Source organism: Gekko japonicus, unplaced genomic scaffold, assembly GCF_001447785.1.
Source record: "Gekko japonicus isolate JY-2015 unplaced genomic scaffold, Gekko_japonicus_V1.1 scaffold19, whole genome shotgun sequence".
NCBI classification, from domain to species: domain Eukaryota; kingdom Metazoa; phylum Chordata; class Lepidosauria; order Squamata; family Gekkonidae; genus Gekko; species Gekko japonicus.
In genome coordinates, this window is record NW_015164664.1 from 1,901,041 (window position 1) to 1,928,515 (window position 27,475).

Below are 27,475 nucleotides of genomic sequence, written 5' to 3' on the forward strand. Positions count from 1 at the left end.
AAGCATATGCCCACACCCTCTCTCACCCCCTCCCTTTGCTCGCTCTCTTCAAGAATCTTTTAAAGCATGAGCAGATTCCCATGAAGACCTGCAGAAAGCCTTTTGCATCATGCTTGACAGGAGTGTCTTGGCTCTGGGAGCCAGTTCTCACCCCTTTATTTCCTTTCCTGCTGTCTGGACATGATCCTCCTTTTGTCCATATCGGGACTGTCTCCCTGACTGTAGTGCTCTGTATCAGGATGTCTTGTGAGTGCATCAGGTAAAGGTTCCCTGCTTTAATGAATCCCTCCTCCAGATTTCTAAGGCAGGAGGGTCCTAATCACAGGGATTCTCTTACAAAGAGGAATTCTTCACCTGCTCTGGAAAATCCCATCAACTCTACTTGATGATCTGAAAACAAAAAATGCGGATTTCAAAAGGCAAGAAAACACTTTTCTTGCAAAGATCTTTTCAAAAGGGTATTTACTCAAACAAGTACAAAAAACAGTTTAATTATCCATAAAACAGGCACCAAATAATAAGAAATAGGAAGTCACTTGTTCCCCAGCTGCACAGATCAGGTCTGGGGTCTGTGTCCAACTGATCCCCCATCCTGCCCAAAGGCACAAGCCATGCTTCCATCTGCCTCCTCCCAGTGAATCCAATCCAATTACCTTTATTGGCATGTAGCTCCCAGTGAATATATGGGTGTAAAACCTCATTGAAAGCAGCTACACTCTGTGAAAGATAATGCAAAACTCACAGCAGGATTGGAAGTCCAGAGGCCAGGTTGTTAACAGGAGAGGGAGCCAGACTCCTGCTTGTCTCCCAGAACAAGGCAGGATGATCCACTGTGTGCAGCAACAGCATATTCAGAAGTGGAGGGAAAAAGATTTCTCCCTTCCTGCTTGAATGCCTTACTGAAGAATCTCAATCAGTCTTTTACAGTCTCTAATCAATACCTCTTTCATGGAACTTTCACTCTTTCTCTTCAAGCAAAGTTGATGAAATCAAGTTCTCGCTTCATGCGCAAGGTGACTTCCAGAGTGCCCTTTTCAGAAAGGAAGCAGGCCCTCCCACTGTTGGGGTCCACAGGGTGTGGTAGGTGCAAGAGGAGCTTCCTGGAAAATGTGCAGTTGGAAAGTTAGACTCTGAAAGAAGCCCGAGAAAGGCACATCACCAAGGCCTGGCTGGCCCTCCATCCAAAGTGCTCACAATGATACAACAAGAAGCATGAATGGCAGGAAACGAAGCTGGTGACCTTCATGGACAATGTGATTGTTACCAGTCACTGCCATCTTACAGAGGGGCCGTTGGCTTTCCACAAGGAAGTCATACCATACACCCTTCATATAAAAATCACTCCAGACAGAAATTACATTTATCTCACTTCCTGGCCTAGGAATGTCCCCACAAGGAATGGCAGGAACAGCCTGGGGGGGGTGGGGGGAACCCTATCTGGAAGTTCATCAAAGGAGGCTGGCTTGCTAATAGTTCTCCTCCATCCTAAAATAATGTATACTTTACAATTCTGAGGTTTCTCAGGGAAACAGCATCACGCCTTATGGTAATCTCTTCTGCTTCTCCCATTTGCTCACTTAGCATATTTAGAACACCTGGAAGTTCCTCTTCATCCTACACATCAAGGGGCATCCACAGATATTAACCCTTCCTGCAAACATATCAACACTATTGTTCCTTCGATGCAACCATATCAGCATACCCTCAGGTATCATTTTTGGGTATAAATACAGGCACACTGCCAATTCCTCTGTGTGTGTATATGTGTGTACACGCACGCCAACCTCACATCAAGCACTGGTTGCTTTTTACAGCAGATCTGAAGCTTCAATATTGTTAAGTATCATCCATTAGAAATACCCTCTCTATTCCTGTTCATCCCTTTTATCTCCCTCTTAGTAGTGTGTCTGAGTTTCAGTGTGTTTGTATGTATGTTTGACATTTTATTACTTTCGCTTACTTTATCTATATATATAAAAGAAAGTCCCCTCACCGTAAAATCAATGCCCAGGCCAAACCGCTGGACCTAGAAACACCAAATTCGGGGTCAGCGCTCCTACCATGGCGTAGATGCTCACTAAGAAGGGATTTTTAGAAATTCAACCTCTAAGGGGGCCAAAAGGGGTAAGATGTGCTCCCCCCATTGATGCCTATGCGGCTGCCAGGCGGCTGCCTCCTTGCACCTCCCACTCTCTGATTGGTCAGCTGCAGAGTTCAGTGTTCTGAGGTTAAAAAAAAAGTTGCAGGGGACTACAGAGAGCTCATGAGAGTTGAGGAAATCAGGAGTGGCCAACCACCTGTGAGACAAAGCAAAGCTGCTGGCCAGGCCTCCCTATGGCTTCAAACTGCAGCAGCAGTTTCAGGGTGCTCAAAGCCACGAGCGAGTTACCGCTCCAGCAGTAATGCCTTAGTAATCCTGCCAGCCCTGCCTCCACAGTAGGTTCTAATACTCCTCTCCCTCCCCCTTCTACACTGAACAGGCAGCTGCCTGTCAGGTGTGGGAGAGGAGGTGGGACGCTTACAGCTGCTGGGGGGGGGTTTGCTCAGCAGGACTGCCTTAGCCCTGCTGCTGGCCCAGCCTCCCTGATGCCTTTAAACATGATCCCCTCCACACCAGAAAGGCAGGTGTCTGTAAGGTGAAGGAGCAGGACCAGAGTACTTTAATACATCAGGGACGCTGCCCCAGCAGGATCACCTTAGCGGTGCTGCTGGCCCAGCCTCTCTGATGGCTTCCAACACACTCCCCCCCACCTCTTACACCTAACAGGCAGTTTTCTGTCAGGTGCAGCAGCAGTTGTAGGGTGCTTAAAGCCACCCCGGGCCTGAGTCGGACCGGCGTGGGATTGGGGCTCCCTCTCCCGACCTTCGATGGGGTGCCTTTGGTGCCAGCGTCGGAGGTTAGGAGCTTTGGGGTGCGCCTGGACTCCTCATTAACGATGGAGGCCCAGGTAGCAACCACTGCCAGGGCGGCCTTTTACCATCTTCGGCTGACTCGGCAGTTGGTCCCCTATCTCAACCGTGAGGACCTGGCCACAGTGACCCATGCGACGGTCACCTCAAGGCTAGACTACTGCAATGCTCTCTACATGGGGCTGCCTTCGTCGCAAATTCGGAAGCGGCAGCTAGTACAGAATGCTGCGGCCAGGCTGTTGATGGGTCTCTCGAGGAGGGACCACATTCAGCCTGTGCTGAAAGCGCTGCTCTGGCTGCCGATAGCGTACCGGATTCGCTTCAAAGTGCTGGTTTTGACCTTTAAAGCCCTAAATGGCCAGGGTCCAGCCTACCAGAGGGACTGCCTTTCACCATATGTTCCCCCAAGGGCATTTCGGTCGGGAGGGAGGCATCTCCTGGAAATTCCAGGCCCAAGAGAAGCTAAATTTGCTGTGACTAAGGCTAGGGCATTTCGGTGGCGGCTCCTACCTGGTGGAAAGAGCTCCTGGAGGAGATCCGGGCCCTGCGGGACCTTTCTCAGTTCCGCAGGGCCTGCAAGACGGAGCTCTTCCGCCAGGCCTTTGGATAGGAGCCGCCGCCACCACTATTCCATCTGTTCCCCCTATGCCCTAGAGAATTAACATCCGATTGCCTGGCCCCCAAGGGTGGAGCGTGGCGCTGGACACAGCTCTGAGGATGAGATCACCGGTAGCTATGTGAGGTTAAGATCTTCCCTTCTTGCCTGAAATTTGCTGTAAATTGTTTATATTTTATTGTAATTTATTGTTTTTAAACTGTATGTTATTGTTTTAACCTGGCACTTTGTGCCCCTGTTAGCCGCCCTGAGCCTTTGGGGTAGGGCGGGATATAAATGTAAATATAAATATAAATAAATAAATAAGGGAGTTACTGCCCCAGCAGTAACACCTTAGTGATCCTGCCAGCCCTGTCTCCAGAGTGGCTTCTACTACTCCTCCCCCTCCCAAACCGGACAGGCCATTGCCTATCAGGTGTAGGAGAGGAGGTTGGATGCTTACAGATGCCGGGGAGATTTGCCCAGCAAGACTGCCTTAGCCCTGCTGCTGGCTCAGCCTCCCTGATGCCTTTAAACATAATCCCCCCAAAACCAGACAGGCGGGTGTCTGTAAGGTGTAGGAGCAGGACTAGGGTACTTTAATCCCTCAGGGATGCTCCCCCAGAAAGATCACCTTAGCGATGCTGCTGGCCCAGCCTCTCTGATGGCTTCCAACACACTCCCCCCACCTCCTACACCTAACAGGTGGTTGTCTGTCAGGTGCAGCAGTGGTTCCAGGGTGCTTAAAGCCATGAGGGAGCCCACCCCAGCAGTCTACAGAGAGGTCCTTCAGTAGAGAGGAAAAAAGTACATATGTCTCACTTCATGTTTTACACTACAGTCTTCTCCATTAGAATTCCTACAACAAATGTTACATTTCAAACTTCACATTGTCAGTATTATAACTGGATTTATGGAAGTTAAATACTGTAGCGAAACATGGGTATCAGTCTAGTTATTTAATAAAATCCTTACCAGTGGAATATCTGCCTGGTTCATGTAAGGTTTCTCTTAGGGAAGGATCTTGGTAAACAAAGGTGCTGATCTTAAGTTACCCCCTCTTGTTTATCTAAATTCCCCTAATTTAATATTAGACTATTCTGGGTAACACAAGAGCAAGAGTGAAACACAACAAAGGTGGAAGGGGGGAGAACTGAGAAGCATGGGGAGGAACACAATGGAGATAAGAAACTGCCCACCACCACACAATGTTCTTGTGTTTGACTCATGGGCAGCTGTTGCTTCCCATTTTCACAGCCTTCACATGTGAACATCAGGGCTACAAACACTTTCATTTAAATCTGATACTGGCCATGGAATGTTGGAGTCAGGAAACCTTTCCACCTGCAGGAGTTTCTGAACGAACAAGGAACTGATGAAATAAGGGCAATTTGCTTAAGGAAATATGCCAGCCCCTACCCTACCCCAACCCCCACTACATACTTCTGGGGACTCCGAAGATCAAGAACCTTTTCCTTGATATCAAGAGTGATGTCTGAAGCCTTTGTATCTGGCAGTTGAATTTTAATCTGAAATGAAACAAGACATTGTAAGGGGGTGGACTGAATGGGGGAGTTGGCTGCTCTGTAGACAAGAGTCCTTTATGAACATATTTAATATGTGGAAATAAGACTACAATGTTGACTGCTTGGGAACAGACAGTAGCCAGTAAACTTGCAGTTTGTCACCAGTGCGAACTACTCCTTCATAACTTTGGAGTCTTTTTCAGAACAGCGTAAGGAACTGTATAGAAATATTGATTTCTAAAAGCCTCCTGCCTTCTCATGTGATATCTTCTGATAACGCTGTGGCTTACTTCCTCTCGCAAGCCAAATGGTGAGGCCCAGATGGCCTCAATAGCATGCCATAAACCCACATTCTTTCACACGTTCATGCCAAATGGCAGACCTCAGGCAAACAGTCACGTATGCAATGCAGTTTGGGGTTTGGGAGTCACATGACTGCAGGTGTGGCCTTCAGAGTCCTAGCCATTCAGATGTTGCAACTATGGCAACCCACCAATTGGACACACCCTCTGTCCATTCGTGATTGGCTACTGGCCATGGCTGGTCATGAATGGAATTGGGGTTTAATTGTCTGGTCCCTTGGAAGAGAGCTCTCTGTTCCTGCTCTCTCTGCTGCTTGAGTGTGCTGTTCACCTGAAAGACTGTCCTGCCATGTGGTCTGTTGGAGAACAAAGGATTGCTTGGTGAGCTGAGCACATGGTTGGCAAAGATGGACTTCTTGCTCCATATCCCTTGGGGCATATGGAGCTATTCTGGACTGATAATTGTTCCTGACTTGGTAAATATGCAGCATTATGTTTAGTGAAGGCAAAAACTGCCCTAGTCTTTCTTGTTTTGAAACCCTTATTAGTCTAATTGCTAAGCTCTGATTGAATAAAATATTATCCTTGTTTCTAACCTGTTTTGATGTTGTAACTGGGTTCCAAGGCTAAACTCCTGTGCCTTCTGCTCACCATACAAGCTACCTTGGTAAGATTAACTGGGCAGCTCTAGATTGAGTTGTTCAATGTGTTATGTCCCAGAGGCTAACCTAAAGGTTTGGAATCCCTCCCTTGGGGAAAGCCGGGACTAGTTAAAAAGGGGTTCTGGTGGCTATTGTTTTGAATCTAGAGAGGGTAGCCTACCTCTCTAAGTTGTTGTTAATTTACTGAAAAAATATAGGTTCCTCCCTCATTCCTGGACAGGCTTGGGGGCAGAATCTATACAGGAACAAGGAAGGCAAAGACACTAGAAACCAAGAAGAATCAAGAGATGCAACATCCAGCTTACCAGCATATCCTCACAGCAGGCTGTGGAGGGGTCCTTTCGGCTCATCCCCAGGAACAAGTCTTCAGCCCCCACCTGCTGCTTGAACAAAATTTCATACCTGAGAAAAGACAACACTAATTAGTTTTCAGACTGGTAGCTGAGTGAGTGAAATAAAGTGGAATGGATTAGGACATTTTCAGCCAGGAAATTACAAAGTGTTTTACTTGGGAACTGAGAAAAACAGAAGAAACAGAGTTGCTCTAATAGCAAGGTGAGATGTAGCACAAGCGATCAGGCTATAATGCAAAGTCTGACTAAATAATATCAATCAGACTTCATGGAAATCATACCAACATAACCAATCATTCAAGTTTACACTCCAACTACAGATGCTGAAGAGGAAGAAACAGAAAGCTTTTATGCAAGCATCCGGGAAGAAATTGATTACACACTTAGACAAGATGTACTGATAATCATAGGAGACTGGAATGGAAAAGTGAGGAACAATCAAATATTGTCAGAAAATTTGGGCTAGAAGCACAGAATGAAGCAGAAGAGTAACTCCTAGAATTTTGTGAAAACAACAAATTGTTCATTGCAAACACGTTTCAGGCAACCAAACAGATAATTGTATATGTGGACATCACTGGATAGCCAATACAGAAATTAAATAGATTATGAAATTAGCTGCGGAAGACAGAAAAACGTTACTCTCCCTGCTAAAACAAGACCGGGAGCTGATTGTGGTACAGATCATGAATTGTTAATATTGAAAATTCTAATAAAGCTTAAGAAAAACACCAAAACATTCACAGTTCCAAAATACAATCTAAAGATCATCCTTGAAGAGTTTAAAGACCATGTAGACAACAGGTTTGCATTACTAAGTTCAAGTGAATGGGAACCAGAAGAACTATGGGTTGAAACCAGAGATATTATCAAGGAAAAATGCACAAAGACTGTTCCTGTAGCCAAAAGAAATTGAAAGCCTTGATGGATGGAACAAGTTTAGAGTCCAGTGGCACCCTTAAGATCAATAAAGGTTTATTCAAGGTATGAGCTTTTGTATGCATGCACACTTTATCAAATACATTGGAATGGCAGGCAAGGTTCAAACATCTAGTCAGAGAATGCACAGCAAATTAACATGTAACATGATTATGTTCAAGATATGCTAAATGACACTAAATATCAAGTTAAGGTTATAAGGTCAACAGTTGTAAAGCAATAAATATGCCAGCATAGCAGATAAATGTCTAAAGGTGTATTTTCTAACTGTGGGAAGAGTAATGAAACTCTTAAAACTGCTAAAAACAGATAAAAACAAAAAAAATGTGACAGAAATAAAATGAGAAGTCTAAACGCAGCATTCTAGCAACTGGCATGGTTACAATAATCAATGTAAAGAAAAAGAAGAGAACAATAAAAAAGGAAGAACAAAAGAACTGATCCACAACATCCAAGAAATTAAGGAGAAATTTAAAACAGGCTTGCTGAAAGATCAGCATGGAAACAATACACTGAATAACTATACAGAGAGATGACAGAATCCTTCAATGAAGAATTTTTTGAAGAAGAACCTGCAATTTTAGAAAGTGAAGTGAAAACTGCACTCAAAGCAACTGGGAGAAACAAATCACCAGGAGAACATGGGATATCAATAGAGCTATTTCAAGTCACAGAAAAGGAGTCCATCAAACTCTTGACAAGAATATGGCAACAAATATGTAAAACAAAACAATGGCCTACAGACTAGAAACACTCAATATACATCCTAATTCCAAAAAAGGAGACGTCCAAGACAGCAGCGACTATCTCGGACCATTGCATTAATTTCACGCAAGTAAAGTGATACTCAAAATCCTATAACAAAGACTTGTTACCATATATGGACCAAGAAGTGCCCAGTGTTCAAGGTGGATTCAGAAAAGGAAGAGGCACTAGAGATCATGTTGCAAATTTACATTGGTTACGGGAGCATACACGAGAATTTCAGAAGAAAACTGTGTTTCATGGATTACAGCAAAGCTTTTGACTGTGTGGATCATGAAAAACTATGGTTGGTTTTTAAAAGAAATGGGTGTGCTACAACATCTGATTGCTCTGATGTGCAATCTGTACTCTGGACAAGAAGCTACTCTTAGGACAGACTAAAGAAACAGAATGGTTTCCAATTGGCAAAGGTGTCAGATAGGGATGTATTTTATCTCCAATCTATATGCAGAACATATCAAAAGAAAAACTGGGTTAGATTTAGATGAAGGGGAAGTGAAAATTGGCAAAAGAACATTAACAATTTGAGATGCACATATGACATCACATTACTGGTAGAAAACAGCAAAGACCTGACTTCCGGTTGATGGCGGTGCGCTAGCAGACTCACCTCCTGGACCTCCTGGGGGTGAAGCTGTGCTCCAGCAGAAGGAGGGGGTGTGCAGGATCGTCACCCCCCAGGGACCCGGTTGAAGGGGCTCTGGCCATGGGACTCTTGAGAGGTTGCCTCTTCACCGGTGTGATGCCGGGGAATTGAGGCGCTTCTCCGTCCAGATGGTTCTTCATGCTGCGAGACTGAATGGAACTAAGTGACGCCGACCGGGGCAAGTGCAGGAGGTCGAGCGAAAGAAAAGGAGCTAAAACGGGGTCTACGGACCAATTATGAACTTGAGTTCAACTAAAGCGATCGGTTAAAGTGAAAAGAAAGCTCCCCACCCACGCGGAACAGAAAGTGAGGAGAGCGGGGGAGGGACGCCTCCCATGCGCATAAACTTTTAAGCGAATAGGAGGAGGGGAGCGGAAGAGAAAGCGGTTATAACTGTTGAGAGACTTACCAAGGCGAGCTTGAGCATTTAAGCGCATATTCAGAGACTTTTAAAACTTTTGCAAAAGTAAACAATCCAAAAAGATGGCGGGGAAGAGGACAGAGAAAGAGAAAGTGTTAAAAGCGAAAGGAACTGAGAGTCCAAGGCCGGAAGCAACCAACGAGCTGGCAAAGACATTGGCGGAATCCATGGGCCCCCTGCTGGATCAGATGAATAATGTCAGGGAGCAGCTGTCAACAATGAATCAGTGTATCACCATCCGTTGAATGAGACTCTTAAAATGATGAATCAAACAGCTGAGAAGGTGAAAGAAGTAGACACCACTGCTCAAAGGGTGAAGAAGAAAGTACAAAAATTGGAAAAGAAGATCAACTGTTACAGCTACAAATGGAAAAAGCCAATTTGATTCTTCGCCTCCAGGGTATTCCAGAGACTAAGGGAGAGAATCAGAAGGAAATGATGAGTGAATTACTGGCCCCAGTGACAGATATGAAGGCGGAATCTTTGCTGAGCGATATGGATGTGGCCTACAGGTCATATTCTGGATATATAAAGAAAAACAATCTGCCTGGGGAAATAGTGATAAGATTCTCAAAGAGGCATGTGAGGGATGTAATCCTGAAAGCGGCATCTGGCACACCTGTGAAAGTTGGAGAAAACACTATTAGAATTTTAAAAGACATTCCTTTTGAAATAAGACAAAGGAGAAAGAAGTACAAAGATTTAATTCTTTTTCTCCAGACAAATGCAATCGGATATAGATGGCTAACTCCTGAGGGCATAACCTTCAAAATTAAGGATAAAAAGGAAAAGATTGACTCTGTTCAGAAAGCATGGGAATTTTTAAGAGTCCAGCTGGGAGAGCCAAGGGAGGAAGAAAAAAAAAGGGATGGACAGTAGGTCCAGTGGCGAGCTGGACTCGGGGTCTTCTGGAGAAGATTCTCTATCAGAGAAAGGGGCAGCAGCCCCCTAAAGTCCTTACAAACTGCAAAAGAGACTGGGCAAGGGAAAATGAAGACTGAAGGACTCTGAACTGTGCTTTTGAAATTATTGAAATTAGATGCTTAGGGACCCTCTTGTAACAGTTAAAATTAAGAATTGAAAAAGATAATACTATACTTGACTTAGTTCATAATGGGATTAACGTGATTAAGTGCTAACGTATGTTTAAACTGATTCGATGACCTCCTCTCTTGGGTTTTTAGTCAGTAATGGGTACCTTTTCTTTATCCTTATATGTAGTCCCCTTCCCTATTTTCTGTTATAGTTTGTAGTGTTAATAAAAATGCAATTAAAAAATCCTCTCCGGGGGGCATAAAAAACAACAACAGCAAAGACCTGAGATGACTACTGATGAAGGTTAAAGTAGAAAATACCACAACATCAGGAAGACAAAAGTAATGACTACGGAGGGCTTATACAACTTTAAGACTGATGATAAAGAAACTGAAATTGTTAAAGATTTTCCATTTCTTGGCTCCATCATCAACCAAAAGGGAGACTGCAACCAAGAAATCAGCAGGAGATTGAAACTGGGAAGGACAGCCATGAAAGAACTAGAAAAGATCATTAAGTGTAAGAATGTGTAGCTGGCTACCAAGAGCAAGATAATTCATACTATTGTATTCCCCATTACTATGTTGTAGATGTGAAAGTTGGACAATGAAGAAAGCTGAAAGAAAAAAAAAGTTGATTCATTTGAAAAGTGGTGTTGAGAGTTTTATGGATACCATGGATCCCAAAAAGACAAATAAGTGAATTCTAGATTAAATCAAGCCTGACCTATCCCTAGAAGAATGACCAAACTAAGGCTGTTGAACTTGGTCACATTATGAGAAAATAAGATTCACTGGAAAGGACAATAACGCTAGGGAAAGATGAAGGCAGTACGAGAGGCCCAACATAAGATGGGTTGACTCAATCAAGGAAGCCATGGCTCTCAGTTTGTAAGCGTGAAATCAGCCTCAGACCACCTTCACGGCTTGAAGATAATTTTGCCAGCTCCCCCCACTCTTCCTGCACATGCAGCTTCAGCTGCCTCCTGTTCAAGATGCACCATGACAAGACCAGAAAGCAAAGTGAGGATGGTAGATTTGGAGCCATGCTCCCACAAGGAAGGCTTCTCACAAGCAGGCTGCCAAGCAATTCTCTGGCAAACCATTATTAGCTGTGTTTCTTCCCCCCATTTATAAGACCTTTCAGAAGACGGGTCATAGCAGAGCTATTTTTTCTTAACCAATTTTAATTATTTTCTATTTGGCAACCATTGATTTTTCTCCACTTCCAAATCAATTTGTCTAATTCAGAATGCAGCAAATTCAGGAACTGCATGTTCTCTTTCTGATTTTTTTAAAATGAGAAAACATAACTAAAGAATATACTTTGAAGAAGAAAAAGAAGAGTTGGATTTATACCCTGCCCTTCACTCAGAATCTCAGAGCAGCTTACAATCTCCTTCCCCTCCTCTCCATACAACAGACACCCTGTGAGACAGGTGGGAATGAGAGAGTTCTGAGAGAACTGTGACTAACCCAAGGTCACTCAGCTGGTTGCATGTGGAGGAGTGGGGAATCAAACCTGGTTCTCCAGATTACAGTCCACTACACCAAACTGGCTCTTAACCACTACACCACCACCACTTTTAACCACTACACCAAACTGAGGATGTAATGCACTTAGTGAAATTCACCAATTAAAACTGAGCAAATAAAAATGAGTTATTCCCCAAATCCTCAGAAGCACAGTGTAGAAAGCACAACAGATCTGGTAACTGTGCCTGTTACAGAACTAAACTGTAGACTCTTTGTAGACACCAAGTCTGCCTCTTACCTGCACTAGAGTTACCTCTTCTGCCATCTATTTTCCTTTGGACAACTCTGAGGATTGCCCAGAAAGCATCTCTCCTAGAAAATCAAGGCCTTATGAAATAATGACAATTAATCCAACTTGGGCCAAGTTAATACATACAGTGTCTGATAATAATGAGCAAATTCACAGAACGGGCTTCAGTCAGTTATCTGGAAAAGGAAGAAAAACATTTGGGGAAGGTTACATGGAAAGGGTTCCCCTTGGGGGCTGTATGGCTTCAATGCACTTACTCAGGTTGCTCTCTGGAATCACAGGAATCATCATACTCTGATCCCTCTGGCACCTCTTCTGCACTCCAGATCTCTTTGCTATTCCCAGATTTCAGTTGAGTGGTGGCTGAAATAAGGCAGACAAAACAACCTAGCTGATCTGCTGTTGCCAAGCAGTTACCTGATCTGTGACTGCCACTAGGCAGTTACTGCAGATTTTTACAGAGATGGTCCACAAATACGTGATAACATAATAGGACCTTTGAGGAATTCTATACAGCTGGGTTCACAAACCAAAAAGTATCTCAGTTTTCAAACTGCACATATTGACTTATGGTAGATTCCCCTTTATTATTTATTTATTTATTATTTATTATTTGTATTTATACCCCGCCCTCCCCGGAGGCGGGGTATAAATCCCTTTAACTTCAATTAGTCTCCAGATCCAATTCAAGGTGCTGATGCTAACCTTTACAGACTGGGACCTATGCCTCTCCCATTACAACCCCCCATGCTCCCTTCGGTTATCGTCTCAGGGCCTCTTGCAGGTGCCTGGCCCCAAGACGGCTCGGTTAGCTGTCACCAGAGTAAGGGCCTTCTCAATTGTGGCCCCTACCCTGTGGAATGCACTCTTGGATGACACCCTTGCCCTGCTGGACTTTTAGTTTCTGCAGGGCATGCAAGGCTGAATCGTTTAGGTTGGCCTTTGGAGGATAATCCACAAGTTTGGGCTGCTTTTATTAGTGGTATGGCACTAACCACAGATTTTAAGTGTTTAATATTTTAATGTTAATATTTTATATTTATTTGTTTTTATGTTGTTTTACCTTATTTATATGGTTTTAATTTTGTAAGTTGCCATGAGACTCTTTGGGTGAACGGCGACTAAAAAGTCTAGTAAATAAAAAAAATTAAAAAAATAATCATGGACATTCATGAATAATTGTAAAGTAATTATTTTGTACCTAATATCACAAATCCAGAAAACTGCTACTTTACACTAGAAAATAATGAGACGAATGTAGGCAATGCAAGATATGTAAAGATTTGCTAAAAAAGAATATGTGACTGATTGAGCTAAAAGTACAATTTAACATTTGTATTTTACAATAAGTGCTTTGCAGAACTTCTGTCATGAATCCTGCTTTGAAGAAGGAAACAAGACTGGGAAATATTTGTTGGGAGTAACTGGTTAGTCTAGTATCCCTTCTCAATTTAGCAGAGTGCACCTTGGCTACACGCAGTAGAAGCCCTTTGTTCTCAGTGTGCTAGTAGAGTTACGAAGTTACACAGAGCCACTATTCAGTTTCAAGACTAATAATAGTCCTTTTATTTAGGAACAATCTAGATAGTGAATAAGAGATGGAGACAGGACTAATCTGAACTACCTTGGATGGGTCTAGATGCAGAGAGGCATCCAGCCTCCATCATGGATGTTTGAGAGGGCAAAAAGGTAGGAAGAAAGGCAATTTCCCCATAATCTATCAGTCTACTTCAAAGAACAGAGACAGGAGAGTAAACAAGAAGAAAACCCAGTTTGCCTATCTCACTGACCTGTGTGCAATTCCCCTGTACAGGATTAGCCCACCCACGCCAGTCCAGGGATGAGAGGGAATCTTGTACTTTTCAGTACATTAAACAACAAACCACGAGATGGTCTATACCCTCTCTGGTTTCCAGACAATTTGCCACCAGAAACTCTTTTCACTAGTCCTTGCTTTTCCTAAGGGAAGAGATTCCAAACCCTTAGTTTGCATCTGGGACAGAACACATTAGCAACTCAATCCAGAGATGCACACTTTTACTCTTACAAAGGTAGCTTATGTGGTGAGCATAAGGCACAAGATCTAGCCTTGGAATTCAAGTTACAACATCAGAGACAAATTACAAATAAGAGGGATCTTTATTCAGTACAGAGCATAGCAAAACAGACTATAAGAGATTACAAAATAACAAGCCTAAGGCAATTTGCCTTAACTACACTAAATATTCATAGTTACCAAGTCAGGAATCTTCATCAGTTCAAAATAGTCCAAGTACCAAGGGATTTTGAGGAGAAATCCCATCTTTGCACAACCATGTGCTCCAGTTCACAAAGCAACTCTTTGTTTTCCAAGAGGCAACATTTCAGGTGCACTAAAACAGCCAACAAGACAGGGGAGAGAGCAAGAGAGCTCACTCCCACAGGGATCAAACAATTATACCCCAATTCCAGTCACAAATTAGATGTGGCCATCAGCCAATTGTGAGTGGACATGGGTGTGCCCAAATTGTTGGTTGCCATGGTTGCTAACATCAGGTTTGTGGGATTGGCTGGAAGTTTGGAGACCCTGCCTGCTGCAACAGGAAATAAGACACAGCATGTTATCATAATGTAATCACAGGAGAAGGCATGTGGATATAGAAAGCAACTTTTCTATACACCCCTCTTGGAGACTGAGGCTGTACATATCTAGGCTTCTCTTCCAATAACATTAGCATGCCATGTTAGGCAGGCTTTGGCCATGGGTCTCCCCTTTGCCTTCCAGCACATTTAATACCAAACAAGATTTGTTTAAACATCTCTGCTTCACCTCGTCTCTCTCCCTCTAGGTCTGTTCCTCCTCTCTTCCTGTTACCTCTCAGCTTCTAGAACATATGTTCTGTGCCCACCCACCACATCAGCTTGGTTGGTTCGCTCTCCACCTGTTCCACTCTGGCTGGGGGTCAAGACAACTTCCAGTGTGGTGTAGTGGTTAGAATGTCAGACTAGGACCCAGGATCGAATTCCCACTCTGCCACTGTGTGATCTTGGGCTAGCCACTTTCAGCCTAACTTACCTCATAGGTTTGTTGTCGTGAGGAGCATGGGTTCGATTTTACCTGCTATTGCTATTTATTTTTATTGTTTGCTGATTTTATGTTGTCAGCCACCCTGAGCACATTCTTGGGGTAGGGCGGGGTATAAATCAAACAAATCAATAAAAATGGAGGAATGAAGAATATGTAAGCTGCCTAGGGTCCCCACTGGAGATAAACACAGGGTATAAATATATAATAGGGTCTGAATCAGTGTTCCCTCTAAGCTGAGTTAGTGTGAGCCAGCTCACAGTTTTTTAGCCTCTGGCTCACACATTTTTGTCATAGCTTGGGAAGGAGGGCTTCAGAGCAAACTGATTGATGCAGTAGCCCAATCGCTTGCTCACAACTTTAATGCCAGTAGCTCACAAAGTAGAATGTTTTGCTCACAGGACTCCACAGCTTAGAGGGAACATTGGCTGAATATATAAATAAATACATCTCCCACGATTCCATGCAACTGAAACTGTTTCTCTGGGAGGCATCTTCAATTACCTCTTCCTATACAAAGATGGCTTTATATACTAGGACCTGCCAGGGAAAGTTGCATTTCCCTCTTCTCTCAAGCAGTATGCAAAAGAGGATTTGATCAGCTCTCCTGACAGGTGGGCTCGTGCTGCAGATGATGCATCTCTGTGCCCATTCCGGGAGGCTGCGCAGTGCGCAACTGGCTCCTTTGCCCCAGAAAGCCCATTATGTCCTGGTCCCCACACCCTTCGTTCTTCGGAATCTTCTCCCGCCACTCCTCTAGCTCGTTGCTAGCGAAGATGCCGAAAGGACGCCGTCTTACCTGAGGGCTTCACGGACATCGGAGCTGCAATGTGCCCTGGCCCCAAGTTGCTCGCAGCCGAAGTCGGGCCCTGCAAAAGAAGCGCCTGCCGTTCGCCAAGGTTCGTGGGCTACGCTACCCGCGGCGGAACCCTTCGTCCTCGGGTCAGGGGAGTCAGGCAGGCAGGGACGATATCAGACTCTCGGTCGCACCACAAGCGCAACAACAGCCATCGTTGCGGCGGGGCTCTCCCCGTCGCTTGCAGGCTGCCCCGGGCAAGGCGAGGACAACTAACCGTCACTCTGTCCACTCCAGCCGCCCTTGGGCACGCAGCGGCCTCTCTGCCTGCCTGCCTGCCTCCCGGGGATCCCTCCCGCTGAGAGGCTGCCCGCCCACCTACCTGCTCCAGCTCGTCGTCGTCCTCGTCTTCATCGCGGGGGCCGGAGAGGAGCTCTGCCAGGGCGAGCAAGGACGGAAGCGAAGTCTCCGCAGCCATCGCCTTAGACTCGCATTCAACAGGTCCAGTCCTCTAGCGCCGCGATCTCCAGCTGCGTCCCCAGTGTTGCCACGGCAACACATCGGGGCTCTGCTGCGCCCAATCGCCTTTGAGAAGGCGGGACCGCAGCTTCTGGAGCCGGAGGGTTGCGGCTCTCCCCATCAACATTTCCGGCGCGTGTGTCTGCGTCATCAGAGCGCGCGTCGGCTGAAAACGAAACTCGGTTTGGTCCGAAGGGAGACATTTTTTAATCGTTTTCTGCGCGCAGAGTCCGGTGCCATGAGCCAGTTCAGCTTCGGCAGCACCGCCCCGTCTGGCGGTGGTTTCAGCTTCGGGACGCCGAAGACAACGGCCGCCACCGGCCCTACGGGCTTCTCCTTCACCTCCTCTGCCCCCTCGTCATCGGCCAACTCCGGGGGTGGCTTCACCTTCGGGACGCCGGCCGCGGCCCCCGCCAGCACTCAGCCGCCGCCCCTCTTCTCCTTCACCACGCCTACCACCTCGGCGCAGAGCTCCGGCTTCAGCTTCGGCGCGCCCACTCCTGCAGCCCCAGCAACAAGCAGCGTCTTCGGGCTCGGGTGAGAAGGGAGCCGCGAGTCCAAGAGTCGCTGCTCCTTCCTCCGCATTCGCTCTCTGAGGTGTCGGACGCAGAAGGAATGCTTGGCAAGGACGGGTCCTGGTGCTTGAATGCGAGAGCCTTAGCAGCCTTTGCGCCTCCCGATCTCTTATGTGCGTCTCAGAGGCGAGCCTAGCCTTCGGGCAGCCTATGGGCTGTGCCGGTGGCTGAGGAAGCCCCCAAGTAGAAAGCAACAGAAAGGTGGTGGTGGTGGTGGTGAAAGAATCTTGTCTGTAGCCTGCCTGGAAGGGGTGGTAAAAGAAGCAGTACAGTGAATTCCTGAGCATTAGGGGACTTGAGGGCTCCCCCTCCCCTTTAATGAAAGCCTCTTGTTCTTGCTCTCTATTTAGGGGGAATGCACCCAAGCTGAACCTGGGCAGCACTGGAACAGGACAACCTACTGGGATTACAGGAGGCTTTGCTCTGGGCAATAGTAGTGGACTGGGTGGCACTGTAACAACTAGTGTACCAGCTAGCCAGCCAGCAGCTTCTTCAGGCTTTGTGTTTGGCTCCACCACTGCTGCTACACAGCCTGGCACAACTGGAGGTTTCAGCTTTGGCAGTGGAACAGCAGCCCAGTCTGGGACCCCCAACTTCAGCCTTGGTTCAGTTGGGAACTCAACACAGCAACCAGTAGCCACAGCGTTGACCTTTGGAGTTGCCCCAGCCATAGTCAGCACTGCTACGACCACAGCAGCTGCATCACAACCTGTTACGGCTTTTAGCCTTGGAACACAACCTGCAGGTAAGAGACCATTCCTGGTATGGAAAGCCTTTCAGTGGTGATTTGAGAGCAATAACTGTTTAGGATTTTGGTTTAGGTAATCTAAACTGTGACTTTGTGTGTCTGTGTCTATGATATTGTTTACTCAACAGCTAATTAGTTTATGGAATTCTCTGGACATCGTTGTCAAGAAACCCAGCAAGCAGTGCTCAGACTCATGGGACCCTGAGGCTAAATGCACACACGAAGACCAAACCTTTAAAAATACATATAGGTTTATTGAACAGATGAAATTGAGAATATTATTAGGCAGCACAGTCTCTAAAATCAATTAGCAAAAAACATAATAAAAGCTAGCTTTCTAATACTTTAGTACCTGGCAATAACTGTTGCACCATTCAAATAGTGGAGACTAGGCTAGAAGTTTATACATCTGTCCCATGGGATTAAAAGTTAGCATTGCATCACTCATATCTGAAGCCCAATTATAGTTTTCTTTTCCCTAACATCAGGCAGTCTTCAGCGTCCAATCAAAGCACTCGTTTGCTGGAGTCTTCCAAGATATGATGCAATTTACTCTTGACTCCTCCTCCCATCTAGTTTCTGTACTGAGTGCAGGCCTTTTCACTTAACAAATTACTGCACTCTGATATCAGGCCTTGAAAGAGATACAGATAGGTTAATTACAAACACCTGTAAGTTGAAGCAGACCCATTGTTATTCGCATTGACCCTTGGTGAAACTAGAGTGCTTTGCCTCACAATGGTGATGGTAAGTGTTGAAAATGGCTTGAAAAGGGAATTAAACAGATAAGTCCATCCATGGTTACTAGCCTTGATAACTGAAGGGAACTTCTACATCCAGAGGCAGTAGACCTTTGAATACCAATTCTGGGAGGCAGCATTGGGACAAGACTTGGTCCTCAGTGTTTTGTTTGTTTACTGTGTATCAGTGTTCTGTACTAGATGGACCACTGGTCTAATCCAGCAAGGCTCATTTTCTTATCTTTGTGTGCTGCTGTAAAGTTGTGACCAAGGCTCACTTTCTTTGTGTGCTGCTGTAAAGTTGTGACCTGTTTTCATGTTATAAGCTTCAACAGGTCTATGTTATTTTAACACCGCTGTGTATGTGGAGTGCTGCAGCATATATTGTCAAATGTTCTCATGTAGAGTTCTTCTACACACACACATCCCATAAAGCCACACCAGTATGTGGGTGGAGGTTATGAGCCTAAAAGTTCCATGAACAAACACTTTTTCTTTAACTTTCTTTTTGTTTCAGGTTCAGGCTTTGGACCTCTCGGTACTGCAGCAGCTGCCACCTCTGCCCCTACAGGAACGCTGAGCCAGGGTCCCACCTTGTCATTTGGAGCCAAACTTGGAGGTAGGGTCTGGAGAGAGAAGTGTATTGGTGGTGGAGTGGCTGTCCATGTGGTCACCATCATTCTTACCTCTGAAATTGCTTCAAAACCCTTTGCTAAGCTTGTTTTTTCCTTTACTTGCTATACTTGTCTATATTGACTTCAGACTTCTGGTCCTTGTTTTAAGATATCGTTCCTTGCTCATTTTTTCCTTGTTCAGTTCTTCTATGCAAATAGACCTACTGTAGTTGCTCTTTGCACCTTTTTCTGTGCTCAGTTCCTGCCTGTTTTTAATTTGTCCCTTCAATCTTGTCACCATTTTTTCTGGTAAGTCCTTTCCCAAACTTTTGTGGCTTCTCCTTATTTTTGCTAATACTTATTCTTCTCCTGTTCCATTACAATTGCTTTATCTAGCTGTGACCTCTTCCTGCACCTATTTTGTGCATTTCTCTCTGAGGTTTCTGCAAGACCTGTTGCTTCTGTACTCTGTGCAGGACTTCGTATAATGCAGCTGAAGTAGTGGCAGAAATAGTTATTAGCCTTAGAAGGAGCTGCTGCAGAGATTTTGTACCTTATTTGCCTTATCAGTAGAACTGTGCTTCAATTAAAAGGGCCTGCAAACATTCAGATTACTCAAAAATAGGACTGAGTAGTAAGGAAGTACACAGAGTTAAAGCGTCTGTATTGGCTTGAAGTGAAAATGTATGCATGCCCAGTTTACTCCAGAGTGGAATCTTAAGTCACGATATATCCCCCCTCAGCAGGTACAGCTGCAACTTCGACGGCAGCTTCCACCACGACGACACCTTCCCTCCTTGGGCTGTGTGGACCAACACTCTTTGCATCCATAGCAAACTCCTCAGCTCCAGCTCCCTCTGCTGTTAACAGCCTCTCGCGTAAGTGGGGATTGCATCTAGTGGGAAGAGTCTCTTGATGTCCTGCTGGCTGCTGGAGTTGAGAGGAAAGCTGGGGGCTTGGACTGCCTTGACCTCAGAAATATCTGGCTGTTAAAAAAATCCAACTTTGAAGCAGTTGAAGAGAAGGAGGGAAGAAGAAGAGATTGGATTTATACCCCGCCCTTCACTTGGATCTCAGAGCGGCTTACAACTCCTTTTCCTTCCCCTCCCCACAACAGACACCATGTTAGATAGGCGGGGCTGAGAGAGCTCTTTCAAGAACTGCTGTTTCAAGGACAGCTTTGACAGAACTACGGCTTGCCCAAGGTCATCCAGCAGCTGCAAGTGGAGGAGTGGGAATCAAGCCCGGTTCTCCCAGTTTAGAGCCCGTGCACTTAACCACTACACAAAACCATGTGACTCAGAAGGCTTTGTCATTTGCTTCTTTTTGCAGTTGGTGCTTCTTCATCTGGGACACCCACTGCGGGGACTGTGGGATTTGGCACTAAAGTCTCTGGGATGACAACTACAGCAGCAGTAGCAGCCACTACAGCAGCCAGTGGGTATCACAAAATGAAGTACGGTTGATAGAAGTAGAACACAGGACCCCTGCTAGCCTCTTTACTTACTTATGTTTATGTTTATTTTATTTATAATGCTTAACAGAGTCTATGAAGTAGACTGCTCTGTTCTAGGTACTGTAAAGCTGCTGTTTACCCTTCTGCCATCTGAAAAATATCAGTATGTTTAATAGTGGGACTTATGTAGGTTCCCAGGCAAGGGAACTCCTGCTGCATTCCTGTGCTGTGTATGTGTGAAAATAACTTTATAATCTAGGATTGGTTGATTTTCTTACCCACCCACCTTAATGGATGCCCTGAATAAGAGAATGAAAAGTTATTTTCCTCCTTTGTGTTTTAAAAGAATTAAAAAGAGGGTGTGATCCCTGGGCAGATAATAGTATCAAGCATTACAAGTATACTGTATTGTGAGAGAGTGAGGTTCAGGTCTGCTCATAACAATGAAGCCTTTAAAGCCTCCCCCCCCCCTTTCTCTTCAGTCATAGCTGAGCTTAAAATTAGAGGTAGCCCTCTCTGGGACCAGTTCCCAGGCCTCTGGCTGCCTGCCTTGCTCATTTCTGCTGCAACTTGATTTCAAAGAACTTTCGTTCTAGGTACAACATCTGCTCCCAGTGCTGGATTCACATTAAATCTGAAGCCACCAGCCACAACTGCTACTGTGGCATCCACATCTGCTGTTGCCACCACAACAGCCACGTAAGTTCACAGTGTGTTTTTCATATGGCAGGCACACCATGGGTTTTTGGTGTGTAGGTTAGAACATTCTCTCATTTGGATTTAATTGTGAGTTGCCTTGGATTCCCCCCCCCCTTGCCTTCCTTCCACCTTCTTTGTAGAGCTCCTCCAGTGATGACATATGCCCAGCTGGAGAGCTTGATTAACAAGTGGAGCCTGGAACTGGAGGACCAGGAAAAACACTTCCTGCAGCAGGCCACCCAAGTCAATGCCTGGGACAGGACTCTGATTGAGAATGGAGAGAAGGTAAGAAGCCATCTTGCTCACCAGCTCCTTCACAAGGTCTTGTAGAATTGCTGAAGTTGTTCACCTCAACATTAAATCAAACTTTAAGCTCATGCTGTTAGAAACTCATGACACAACAACACAACCAGCCCACTGTGTCAGTCCCCACTGTTCCCATTTTCTTTAACCAACCTTATTTAAACCCTCTGGCACTAAAGCAAATGTTGCCATTGCCAGAATGACTTTATCTCTTTGCTGGTCTTATTATGCATGTGAGATTATCTTAACTTGGGATCTGTGAATCCTATGTCTGTTTTACAGATCACATCTTTGCACAGAGAAGTGGAGAAAGTGAAGCTGGATCAGAAGAGGTGAGGCCCACCAAGGGTGGTTTAAAATGCTTGTAATGGGCCTGTGCTAGAGGGTGGTTGATGTCTTGCCAGCCTACCCTTTCCACTTTTTTGTGTAGTCCCTGAGAAAGCAATGTGTGTAGGAGTAGGGCTATCCATAAGAAAGCTGTTTTCACTAGACTGGCTCTTCTAGAATGGTCTTCCTGTTACATTCAAAAAGTACAGTTCCCTATAATTAACAGGAGTTATGGAACTGATAGGATGTGATTCCAGAGCTCTCTGGTTGAAAATATATTCCTCAGATGCTGCAGCTGTCCTGACAGTGATGTAACGAGAAGGCCAGTCTTGCCCAGTTGGCGCAGTTGCTGTCTCACTGCTTTGTCAAAGCCAGCCTCTCTCAGTGAAATCGCTTAGGGGAGCAAGAGTTAGGTGCTCTCAGTGTTCAGATGGAGACAAATTCCTTGTGGCCCCATTCAAGTGCTGTTTTTGATGTATACAGCGCTTGGGAGCTTGTGCTCAATACATCTGTGTGTGTGAGATGAGAAGACAATAATAGAAATTTCAGTTAGCCAGGCATGTTATTGTGTGTGAGAGAGAAGAAAATAAATAGAAATTTTAATGAGCCAAGCATGTTATGTTTGATTCCAACTCCAACTAGAGACATGTCCGTTTCTGCACTGGAGTTCCCTTCAGGTGCAACCGGATCACAATGCAAGTGTGTGTGTGTTCCTTTCATAGGTCCTCTCTCCCCCTCCCTCTCCTCCTCCCCCTGTGGGATGGGTGACAGTATTAAATACTTTCTGGGCTTTTGCCTGAGGCGGATTGCCAAGCAGCCCTAGGCAGCCTTCTGTATGTCAGTGTTTTCCCAAGCTTTCCAGGCAAAGTAGCTTTTCTTCTTCTTCTACAGGTTGGACCAAGAACTAGACTTTATTTTGTCCCAGCAAAAAGAGCTGGAAGATTTATTAATCCCCCTTGAAGAATCTGTGAAAGAACAGAGTGGGACCATTTACCTGCAGCATGCGGATGAGGAGCGGGAGAAGACGTAAGCTAATGCGTGATTCAGATGGGTGAAGGGGAGTGATAGACTGAATTCTCAAAATAAAAATGGCCACACAATAAGACTCAGGTTGGGAAATGCATCCTGGCAATTACCCTGAGAGCACATTTTGTGCTCTTCTGGAATTTCAGTTAACAATGGCTTTTCCTTCAAATCATTCTGGGAGGAGGCTGTGCTCAGTGGGTGTATATCTACCCAGACGTTACTTGAATTCAATTCCCAGCACCTTCAGTAAGTGTTGTGAAAGACCCTTCTTTACTTGAGAGCTGCTGCCAGTTGCAATGGACAATCTCAAGCTAAATAAACCAGTGATCGGACTATACAGTGAAACTTTGTATGTTCATACAGGGTTTTTTGGATATTGATAGGAGCCTGAATTTGTATAGTGGTGCCTTAGTAGTGACTTTAGAAGTCCTTTTGTTTAACTCTTGGTATCAGAGCTGCTTAGTATCCATGCAAAGATTTTAAGGGTATTTTCAGCCCCTTCTCATGTCTGTAACTGAAGCTAGTACAGGTTGTACACATGAATGTTATACCTTAAAATCCAGAAAGGGCCTTTTTGCAATGTTATCAGCACTCCCACATACGCACCAGTTCTACTTGAGGGGCTTTGAAGATGTTTACATGGTCACCAGTTAAAATAACTCTTGATCATTTCAGTCTCTACAGTTGTCTCTTCTAATGTTAGGACCTAGAATTAGCAGGTATTTTACAATTAATTGTACACCTCTCTCCTATTCTGTAGTTATAAACTGGCTGAGAATATTGATGCCCAGCTGAAGCGCATGGCACAAGATCTGAAGGACATCATTGAGCACTTGAATACTTCTGGGGGCCCTGCTGACACCAGTGACCCAGTAAGTACAAACAGTGCTAAATTCTGCATGTGAGGCTACTGGAGATGACTCCTCGTGGCACCTTAAGCAGGTCTGCTCAGAATCCTGCCTGGGTCTGTACAGTAAGCCGTACTCTCAGGAATCTATTTGTAATTTGAATGGAGGGAGGTATTGAATGAGAAATTCCAGGTCTTGTGGGTGGAATGGGTTATGGTGCAAATAATGCTAGTTTGATAGGCAGGAGTTTGGTGTTTGCGTGCACAGACACAAGCTGTGAAGCTATTTCTATTGTAGTTGATTCATGTGGGAGACCCCCACCCCTCTATGCAGCTTCACTGCTTCCTTTGGGCTGACAATAGCATGGCTTGAGAAAGGGCTGATTTGGATTCAGATGTATGCCAAGAGCTTGCAGTACTCCCCATCTCCTGCCTAAATCCTGACACCATTAACTGTGTGGAACTCCAGTTGTCTGAGCTTTTGGCAAAACTACTTTTTGTATGTCAAAATTATGGTGTCTTTTCTGAACTCTGCTGGCCTCACAGTCCAGGCTTGGGGGTTCTCACATTATCGTACCCATTCCTGTTCCATTTGCCCTAAGCATCATGGGCCCTGCAAAGGGTTTTTTATTCCATACCACGTTTCCTTCATCCAGTTGCTTGCCTTGTAATCCCTGTGCTGCCTGCTGAACAATGCAGTCAAATGCAACATTTGCTGAGCCTTTCCCAGCTTTCTCCTAAAATTAGGGAAGGATCTGCAGTCACTACAAGGGCTACTCCTATTATCTGGTTTCCCAAGGTTCTGTGTAAGTTAAGAGTCTGAATCTATCCACAAGTAGGCAAAGGCTTCCTTTTAGCCCTCTATAGCTTTGTAAATTTTCATTTTTTAAAGTATTTTTCATAGATTGAACCTGTCTAGAGCATTCAGACCAGCAGTACTTTGGGAAGAAACTGCTAAATGGGCTGTTGTTGGCTTGGGTTATGCAGGATGTCAAAAGAACCTGTCTAGGTGTGATGCCTCTAATCTCTCTCTCTCCCCACCTTCATAGCTTCAGCAGATCTGTAAAATCCTCAATGCACACATGGACTCTCTCCAATGGATTGATCAGAATTCAGGTATATTTCACTGTTTATAGCTTCTAGAAAACTCTATATAAAATTTATTGTTTTTAAGCATAACCTTGTGAAGCAGGCTAGAATGGGAGAGAACAAATCTTTGAAAATCATTTCAGGGCAGAGCAGGAATTAGGATGCGACTAGCAATTTATTGCGGGCTTATTCTTGCCAGTTCTCAGACATCACAGATGTGAAGATGCAACTTAGATATGAGCTCATAAAGCAAAAACTGTTACAGTACATTGGGTGCTTGGGAGCTGTGACATGTGGCTGTCTATCAGATACTTGTGCCAGCAGACACTGAATTAACTCTTCATTGTTAGCAATTTGTCAGGCTTCCTGATGGACTTTGAGTGTTCAGTGCAGCCTTTATTCAGCCAGTTTTATGTGTAGCTGGCCACGAAGGGGGCTGTTCTTTTGAGCCTTCACCTAGGCTGTCTGCTCGCAAGTGTTGTATATTTCAGTTCCCTGATGTGACATCAAACTAGATCCTAAGGGTAAGGGCCAAACCAGTCATGATTCCTTAAATAATTCAACTTGCTTTCCCCACAGCAACACAGGCGCTGCAAGGAAGTCCTTTTTAAAGGCCTGCAGTGGCTCAGTTCAGCCCAGGAGTGGGGGAGGTTCTGCATTTCCCTATGCGGTTTTCTAAAGCCATTATTTGGCCTCTGTACTGAATACCACATGTGCAGTGCCAAAATGGACCAATGGGCACCACCAGGAAAATGCTGTGGGGGTGGGAACAGAAGCCCATCCTCCCCCTGATGCCACGGACCTGAGCTGAGAATTGGGGTTCCTGCAGTCTTTTAAAAATGAGTCCCATGCACCTGCTGTGTAGCTGCAGGGGTAAGCAAGTCAGGTCCGGAGAGCTTGGATCTTTCATTAAAAATGATCACATCTACTTTGGCCATCCATTAGGTTGCAAGAACAAGTGTATTTTGTTTCGCTTCCTGTGAGGATATTTTTCTTCAAGCTTTCCCTTTCCTAGGGTAGTACTTCAGTATATACTATATATACTATATGCAAGCCTTGCATTGATTCTAGTCCTTGTGTTCTGCATTCAGCCCTGCTGCAGAGGAAGGTTGAGGAAGTGACCAAGGTTTGTGAGAGCCGACGCAAAGAACAAGAACGCAGTTTTCGGATTACATTTGACTGAAGCTGACCGTGTGGCGTTCCAGTGGCACTCCTCGGAGTATACATCAGATAGCATCAGACAGCAATGTTGAACAAGTTATATATGTGCTTGAGTTGTGATGCCTCCTTTTGTAAGGTATAATAAAGGTCTTTTTTAAAGATCTAGAACTCCTTCTTAAGTGTCCAGTCCTAAGAAGTGTTGCATGCAGGGGGGGGGGGTCATGGCCCAGTGGCAGCGCATCTGCTTTGCTTGTAGTGGCTCCTAGGTTCATTTCCCAGCATCTCTAGTTAAAATGATCAGGTGGGGAGACACTGCTAAGCAGAGTAGACAATACTGACCTTGATAGACCAGTGGTCTGATTCAGTATAAGGCAGGTTCATGTATTCAATCCCTGGGATCTCCAGTTAAAGGGTCTTCATTAGAAATTGGTGGGAGAGATCTCTTGCTCTGCCTGGGTGCCCAGAGAGCTGCTGCCAAAAGAAGCATAACGGAGCTTGATAGGCCTGACTATATATGGTAGGTTCATATGTGAGTGCAGTTCTGCATCTTACTAAGGGGGTGCTGGTCACTGTAGAAGCGGAATTGCTTCCTGCACTATGTCTTTCAGGGCCAGTCTTTCAGCAGCTTATAGAAAAGGGGTTTCTTGGACACAGAACAGAAAATAGGCATCTGAGTTTTCTCAAATATGTACTAAAATGGAATTACGTTGCAAATTGAAGGATGTACTGGTACAAATCAGCCTGCCTGTGTTAACTGATGTGAAACTGGTTCTATGATTTTGAAAAGGCTTTCATGATTGCATTAGAATCATGCATTGGAAATGTAAGTTTCCAAGTAGGAGAACTTTTCTATATTTAACAGATGCCTTCTGTGGTACTGGACAGCTCTTTTAAGAATAGCCCTTTCAGGGTGAGCCAGGTACATAAATATTCCTCATTATTTGTCACAGTGGTCTACCTATGAGATTAGAAATACAGTCCAGTACTAGTTGTGGTGTATAGACTGTAATATCTTGTTTAGCCTACAGGGACCAGAACATAACCCATGGGGACTCACTTTCCAACCTCTCCCCCCCCCAGCATCTCCAAGTAAAGGTAACAAATGTTGGAAAATATCCTCTGGCTGAGAATTTGGAGAGACACATGCCTGCTTGATGAGAGCTCTTCAGGCTTAATACCTGACTCATTCACGGTCTGACTGCAGCCTTGATTGAGTCTTGTGCCAAGCTGTAAGAAACCCTCGAAGGCCTCAAAATTGGAAGGAGGTTTCCTCTCCACCCATGACAGCTCCCATGCTGAAGGGTAGTCTGGCGCTGCACCCACATCAGTCACCTCCCATCTCCTTTAAAAGCAGCCTGACATGTCATGCATTCCCTCTGCTGGCCTGGGTCATGAGACCTACTATTGTGATGACAGTTTTTTTAAAGAGTCAGGCCTCTGGGATGGCTGCCTGAACAGGTAGCAGCCTTCCTCCTGCCCTAGAGCAGCAGCTCTCTGGTGGGTCCAGCGAGCTCCTTGCCTCCTCTGGACATTGGGAAGTCTGCAGTTTAAATATTTCGCCTTGGCAAGCCT

The 27,475-nt window shown here is 45.1% G+C and overlaps 2 protein-coding genes across 2 annotated transcripts; one reads left to right on the forward strand and one right to left on the reverse strand.

The window, feature by feature from the left end:
• Positions 1–970: 970 nt before the first annotated feature.
• Positions 971–16,411, reverse strand: PIH1D3 (PIH1 domain containing 3). Its single transcript, XM_015408942.1, has 6 exons — positions 16,182–16,411; positions 15,803–15,872; positions 12,197–12,302; positions 6,301–6,397; positions 4,949–5,034; positions 971–1,100 (listed from the first exon to the last, which is right to left on the reverse strand). The coding sequence occupies exons 1-6, from the start codon at positions 16,275–16,277 to the stop codon at positions 971–973; spliced, it is 585 nt and encodes a 194-aa protein (XP_015264428.1). The 5' UTR covers positions 16,278–16,411.
• A 61-nt stretch (positions 16,412–16,472) lies between these two features.
• Positions 16,473–26,031, forward strand: NUP62CL (nucleoporin 62kDa C-terminal like). The gene is made up of 12 exons (XM_015408974.1): positions 16,473–16,855; positions 17,244–17,638; positions 18,899–19,000; positions 19,739–19,873; positions 20,328–20,432; positions 21,048–21,150; positions 21,291–21,435; positions 21,736–21,785; positions 22,672–22,806; positions 23,567–23,678; positions 24,703–24,769; positions 25,834–26,031. The coding sequence occupies exons 1-12, from the start codon at positions 16,557–16,559 to the stop codon at positions 25,923–25,925; spliced, it is 1,740 nt and encodes a 579-aa protein (XP_015264460.1). The 5' UTR covers positions 16,473–16,556; the 3' UTR covers positions 25,926–26,031.
• The last annotated feature ends 1,444 nt before the right edge of the window (positions 26,032–27,475 follow it).

What these genes read in the sequence shown, in the direction of transcription:
- PIH1D3 (XM_015408942.1), bottom strand. Translation starts at nt 16,277, where the DNA reads ATGGCTGCGGAGACTTCGCTTCCGTCCTTGCTCGCCCTGGCAGAGCTC. An exon ending in ACGACGACGAGCTGGAGCAG is followed by an intron (nt 15,873 to 16,181) that starts GTAGGTGGGCGG and finishes CTTCTTTTGCAG; the next exon opens with GGCCCGACTTCGGCTGCGAG. An exon ending in GATTCCAGAGAGCAACCTGA is followed by an intron (nt 6,398 to 12,196) that starts GTAAGTGCATTG and finishes GTCTTTTCTCAG; the next exon opens with GTATGAAATTTTGTTCAAGC.
- NUP62CL (XM_015408974.1), top strand. Translation starts at nt 16,557, where the DNA reads ATGAGCCAGTTCAGCTTCGGCAGCACCGCCCCGTCTGGCGGTGGTTTC. An exon ending in GTTGCCACCACAACAGCCAC is followed by an intron (nt 21,151 to 21,290) that starts GTAAGTTCACAG and finishes CCTTCTTTGTAG; the next exon opens with AGCTCCTCCAGTGATGACAT. An exon ending in ATGGATTGATCAGAATTCAG is followed by an intron (nt 24,770 to 25,833) that starts GTATATTTCACT and finishes TTCTGCATTCAG; the next exon opens with CCCTGCTGCAGAGGAAGGTT.